Below are 6,187 nucleotides of genomic sequence, written 5' to 3'. Positions count from 1 at the left end.
CCCTTATTCCTTTTCCTATCGCCTCCTCCTTCTCCCAAGTGAGGAGTTGTACAGCTTGATGGCTTGAGGAACAAAGGAGTTCAATAGTTTGTTGGTCCTACATTTGGGGCGGAGCCATCTCCACTGTTCAGGCTCCTCTGAGTAGTGTAGTGAAGACAGTGTGTAGAGGCTGGCTGGCCTCTTTAATTGTAAACAAAGCCTACTGTACCAAATATTATCTCAGGTGTTTAAATACTTATTTGCAGCTGCACCATACAAATAAATAGCAATAATAAATTCAAATAATAAAATAATAAAAATCTTACATTGTGAGTTTTTTTTTTCCAGTGGACATGCACCTACGATGACAATTTCAGAACTTGCAAAATAGCAGGGTGTTCAAATACTTATTTCCCTCAGTGTACATATAAGAGTAGATCCCTCACTGAGTGTCACAGCGCAGAAATTATGGGCGCCATCTTTGGGAGGTCGATCTGCTACCCTAACCTGCTGGTTTGAGCAGGTCTATCTATCTATCTATCTATCTATCTATCTATCTATCTATCTATCTATCTATCTATCTATCTATCTATCTATCTATCTATCTGTCTGTCTGTCTGTCTGTCTGTCTGTCTGTCTGTCTGTCTGTCTGTCTGTCTGTCTGTCTGTCTGTCTAAAATAATTTAAATTATTAGCGAGTTAAAGTTTATTAAAACTGAATCCGTGCCTGCTCACCTCATTACACTTAGCAGAGCTGCTGACCGCCCTAAGATGGCGCCACCAAATCTCGTCATTGCCCATAGGTGAAAGCGGTCTATGTGGGATCTACTCTTATATGTATATATGTCTATTATGGAATCATAGATTCATATTACACTGCAATAAATACTTATTTTACAGAGAGTGGATGGAGAAAAGTATTTGGTCTATTATACATTTAATGGATACTAATGGTTGCATGTTAAATTATGAACAATTTTGTGCAAAATATAAAAATTTCCCCTCCAAAAGCTGAATTTACAAGACTACTTAATGCCTTACCAAAACAATTTATTAATCAGATTAAAAATATAATAACATATTATCCAATGACCCCAGAACTACCCAATTAATGTATTAATGGAAAATCAATCACTGACCAAAAATTCAATGACCATGTAATTAGGAACTGTCTAAACGAAACTTTGTTCCCTGGGAAAATAAATTAAAATACCATTCTTTGCAAATATGAAAAAAAATCAATTGAAACAGTGAGAACTCGTTATCTAGAACTCCCCATACAACCAAAGGCTAAAGAAGCACACATAAAAGTTTTAAATGCAATTTACCCCTCAAAAGAACTACTAAGAATTCGTTTTATTATTGATGACAATCAATGCTCATTCTGTGAAAGTGATAGAAACAACTGGCCATGTCTTCTATGAATGCAATCAAACCAAAACATTTTGGAATTGCATTGAAACATGCATCAAATCAAAAATTGCACTTCCTGAATCTATTTCTAGAGATATGTTAACTTTTGGAATATTATTGAAAAACAAAACAATAGAACTCTGTTGTAATCTAATTTTGTGTTTAGCAAAATTCTTTATTCATAAACAGAGTGTTGAGATCATCCCCAATCTTTAAAGTATTTTTATCTAAATTCAAATTATATTTGAAATCTCTTAAATGTATCGAATGATACGAATACCTGACTGAAATACTGATGGGTTTGCCCACCGATGTTCCCCAATCCTAACATGAATCCCCTTGTTGCCATGTTAATAATTATTTCAGTATTATCAGCCATTCCTTTTTTTCCTTCCCTTATCAATAATGCTTTGTATCCATTTTAAAAATCTGCCTCTACTATGCCTTCCACAGATTTGTAATGTTGCTATTGCTTTACTTGTTTGAACTTACATTGTTTAAATTAAGTTTTTTTTTTTTTATGTGTACACTGAAAAAAAAATAATGCAACCGTTTTTGGCATTTACTTAATCATATTTAGTTACTTTAACACAATTGTTTTATGTCCTACGCTGCTAACATGAAACAATTGTGTAAACGTAACTAAATATGCTTAAGTAAATGTCACTGTATGTCTATGGACAAAAAGTAGCAGAAATGAAATTCAAACCTATGATCTAGCGCAGCGAGGACCGGAAATCCGTCCCATAAATCGGGTCGATATTTGTCACGTGACCACCCATTCTTGAGCGCAATGTAGCGATCTATCTTGGCACAACACTTCATCTTTGGAAGGTCCCCGGAAGACTCGCTAGCCGATGATGTTGGGCTAAATCAAGTGAGTTTATTACTTTAAATTATATTACGAATCTTTTCAAGGGGTATATCTGAGTCAACCATGTCTATTATATTTGTATTTGTCAGAGAATCCTGCTGGATATTTATTATTAGAGTTTTAAATTTGAAATGGTTACCTAGTCAAACTTCAAAAAAAGCTCAGTTAAGCTAACAGAGGAAATAGTTAGCCACAATGCCTTTTAATGTGTTAAATGCATTCATTTTAGTGTATTTAATTAATTTATTCGCGTTCTAACCAGATATCATTGCTATTTACCGTTTTATTGTTTGCGCTGGTTACCACCTTGCTAACAGTTACGGTTGTTTGTTTTTAGCTTTCAAGTAACGACCTCCAGTCATGGGATTTCGCACCAAAATAACACGATTTTCTTGAGACGTAAGCAATGTTTGCTGTAGTTTAAGGATTAATTATCAATCCTAGATCTAATGGTGTCTGGAAAAAGTTTCAGATAAACAGTTGCAGATAGAAAAGGAAGGCGTTCAGCCCTGAATGTCATTCCATCGGTCTGACAAACAAGCTGTTATATTGAAACTATTCTCCTTAACCTGCTGTCACTGAATCACTGCTTCTAAAAAAATATGGTTCAACTCAATAACATCCTGTCCCCTTAGTTTTGAAACCACAAGCTTATATACGCCCTGAAAAACTTGCTGTCCAAATGTAGGTCTCCAGTTCACTCATTTTCTGAGGCTAATTGGAGATCAAAGTAATACATTACAGTTAAAAGTGGCCCCTTTTTAACTCAAACAAAAAAGATTTTCTCAGTAGTCTGTCGCCCCCCCTTATTGAAATCACCAAATCTTTTAATCTTAATATTATTCCAATAATGTGCAGGTATCCTTTTAATGGCAGATTCCTACTTTGGCTGACATTTACCAAAAAAAAAGCTGCAGAAGAGGAAGTCATTGAATGTGAAAATAAAGGACAAACATGTGGGAACCATGATCAGGTGGTTTCTAAATGAATATTTGAACCATTAACTTCTTATTTGAAAGTTATCGGAATAGACTTGTAAAAGCGTGTGTCCTGGTTTTCTAACTGGCATGAAAATTATTTATTTATTTACTGCCAATTATGATATTGGTGAAATACTCATCGTCTGTCAGACAGAATTTAGGAGATTCTTTATTTTGAGTTTACTTTATTGGTATTTACATTTAGCCTTAATATAATTGGGTCTTTTGAGCTCCTGCCAGATTACAATTTGAAACAACCTTTTAATTTAATCAATAACTTTCTGCAAACTTGTTTTAAGGTGGCCCAACTGAATATATGAATATGACAATCTGTAGTGGGACCAAAGACATTCCGTGTTTAAGGATTAAGAGAGCAGAAGATGAAATGCCAGAAATATCAGGAGAGGGTTAGAAGATGCTTGGCATATTTTCTTTGATTATTGGTTATAATATAAATAATAAGAGATGCCTCCTTTTTTGGACTTTTTTATGAACACTTAGTAGCTATTATTTTTACGGTATTATGTGGTTTTAATGCAGAACCAAAAAGGTAAATCATCAACAAGTGAAATAAATCATCTTGAGCCTCACTCTATCAGTTGTCCTGAAAAAAAGTGTTGGAATAATTATGAATCAGATTATCTTTCAGCATTTACTTAATTTACATTAACTTTTATTTATTTAAAATTAAAACTGGTCAACTCTGGTGCCTTCTGTTGCTTATATTCTGCTGCGTTAAAATGGCTGCTGTTAATGTTGCATTCAGGAGCTCCTGGTATCTAAACCTGACACTGTTGATATGCTGTTTGGGAAATGGGATGAGGAGAGAGACTTCAACTTTTCTTTTCTTTTTTCCATTTTCTGCAGGGGAGGATTTCCAATCAGGCAGCAGCCATGCAGGGGGGAGAGTACGAGGAGATGGGGGGCAGCCTGCCTGCCATTGCCTCTCTGAATGCCTCCTACTCCACGTCACTGACCCTCCCTTCCCCGTACCTCCTGGTTCCACCTGCCGAGCGTAAAGCTGTCTCTGATGTCCGGCGCACCTTCTGTCTCTTTGTGACGTTTGACCTCCTTTTCATCGTGCTTCTTTGGATTATAGAGCTAAATGTGAATATTCTTTTATTACCAAACTTGAAGCTCTTTTACTATAAATCCTCACTAACCATTCTGACTCTCCCTTGCTGTTCTTCAGGTCACTGGTTCTATTTTGGATAATCTAGAAGATCAGGTTGTCAGATATAACTTCAAGTCTTCCTTCTTTGACATAGCTGTAAGTGCCAAATGGGATTAGTTTTATGTTGTGATCTGGACTTTTTGTGTGTATGTTTGTGTGCAAGAATTAGAATGTACTATAGAGAAAATGTCTGAAGGGTTTAGCACTTGGTGACATGGTGTGGTTACCCTTCTATTCTTGTTCTCATCAGGTTCTTGCCTTGTTTCGCTTCCTCTGTCTACAAATTGGCTATGCAGCGTTTAAGCTGAAACACTGGTGGGTTGTCGCAGTAAGTAGGCTGAGACGCAGTGAAGAGTAAATGTATTTAAAGTAAAATCTCAGTCCTCTCTATGCTGGACGGGAATAAGAGCTTGATTCTTTCCCTGCAGGTTTCAACTCTTGTGACCAGCGTCTTCCTTGTAGTGAAGGTCATCTTATCAGAAGTGAGTGCCTTCCTAATGCAGCCCTTTCTTCTGGTTATATGCAGCACGAGTTCATTAGCTTAAACCTCTTCAGCTTTTTCACTTCTGCTTTTCTGCAATAAAAGAGAAAAAAATCAACCGTCTATGTTCACATAGTTAGCTTGTTACAGCAGGATGCATCGGTTAAACATAATCTAAACTCTCATTAGATAACCAAGCCCTTTTCCCAAATACATTTATGAAGCATTATAATCCTCTTATCATGAGTTACATGGATAGGAACCACCCTATAAGTGCATGATAAAAGCAACCGTATACCTCTCCCTTTCTTTCCGTTTATGCACAGCTCCTGTCAAAGAACGGCTTTGGCTACGTTTTAGCCATCGCCTCGTTCGTGGTGGCGTGGTTAGAGACCTGGTTTCTTGACTTTAAGGTTCTCACTCAGGAAGCCGAAGAAGAGCGAGGTGAGAAAAAAATCCCACATGTCTGCAAGCCTCTGCAGAAGTATTAATTTTCCTTTAACTGATTTCCTGTTCTGACCTCAGCTTATGCAGCAGCAGTGAACGCAGCCTGTGAAAGAGCTCCTATGATCTATCCCCGTCCGATTTCAGAAGGACAGTTCTACTCTCCACCTGAATCTGTCGCAGGTAAGTGTCTGAATATGTTTACCTTTCATATTCAGCCGTATGCTTGTTTATATCCTAAGTGCTGCAAGGGATGTGTTTTTCATGCCGACCTTTTGCCCACAGGCTCGGACGAGGATTTGGATGAGGAGGGTCTCGGGCGCAGAGCCGTCACTTTTCAGGTTTCGGCATCAGCCGCTGTTAGCTGTTTGGTTTATTGAGCGTCGTCTTTTATTTAACGCCTCCATGTCTGCATCTGGCTGCAGGAGAAGGAGTACGTCAGACAGGGTCGAGAGGCCATGTCTGTGGTGGAGCAGATCCTCACCCAGGAGGAAAACTGGAAATTTGAAAAAAACAATGTAAGCTCATCCATTCAGTTCTACACTTAGGTTTTCAATCAGCAATTAAGGCTGTGCAAGGTTCCTTAGAAGCTGTTGTCCTATAAAAAAATTTAAAGGTTTAATCTGCAAACTTGTCTGATTTTTTTTTTTCCCATTTATTATTTTTTTAAACCATAAAAAATTGACAATATCCAGATAAGTCATGAGAGGTTTTTAGTCACCTCATGCATGATGGGTATCTAGTACAGTAGTAAAGCTTGATCAAACCAGTTTGGTAGCTTTTTGAAAATGAAACAGAAACTTACTTCCTGTCTCTCAGCTATTCTGTCAGTGATTCATTTC

The 6,187-nt window shown here is 37.2% G+C and overlaps 1 protein-coding gene across 1 annotated transcript in view; it reads left to right on the top strand.

The window, feature by feature from the left end:
* Positions 1-2,169: 2,169 nt before the first annotated feature.
* The window catches only part of stard3 (StAR related lipid transfer domain containing 3), a 10,297-nt gene continuing 6,279 nt past the window's right edge, over positions 2,170-6,187 (top strand). Inside the window, exons 1-9 of the mRNA XM_015374867.1 lie at positions 2,170-2,269; positions 4,114-4,353; positions 4,439-4,516; positions 4,671-4,748; positions 4,849-4,902; positions 5,228-5,345; positions 5,427-5,528; positions 5,631-5,686; positions 5,771-5,863. Of these exons, the coding sequence (XP_015230353.1) occupies positions 4,141-4,353; positions 4,439-4,516; positions 4,671-4,748; positions 4,849-4,902; positions 5,228-5,345; positions 5,427-5,528; positions 5,631-5,686; positions 5,771-5,863 (792 nt within the window). The 5' untranslated portion in view covers positions 2,170-2,269; positions 4,114-4,140. The remainder of the gene's footprint in view (positions 2,270-4,113; positions 4,354-4,438; positions 4,517-4,670; positions 4,749-4,848; positions 4,903-5,227; positions 5,346-5,426; positions 5,529-5,630; positions 5,687-5,770; positions 5,864-6,187) is intronic.

This window comes from Cyprinodon variegatus, unplaced genomic scaffold (assembly GCF_000732505.1).
Source record: "Cyprinodon variegatus isolate N-32 unplaced genomic scaffold, C_variegatus-1.0 Scaffold109, whole genome shotgun sequence".
Classification (NCBI taxonomy): domain Eukaryota; kingdom Metazoa; phylum Chordata; class Actinopteri; order Cyprinodontiformes; family Cyprinodontidae; genus Cyprinodon; species Cyprinodon variegatus.
Note: the sequence above shows the minus strand (reverse complement) of the source record. Positions and strands in the feature narration are given on the sequence as shown.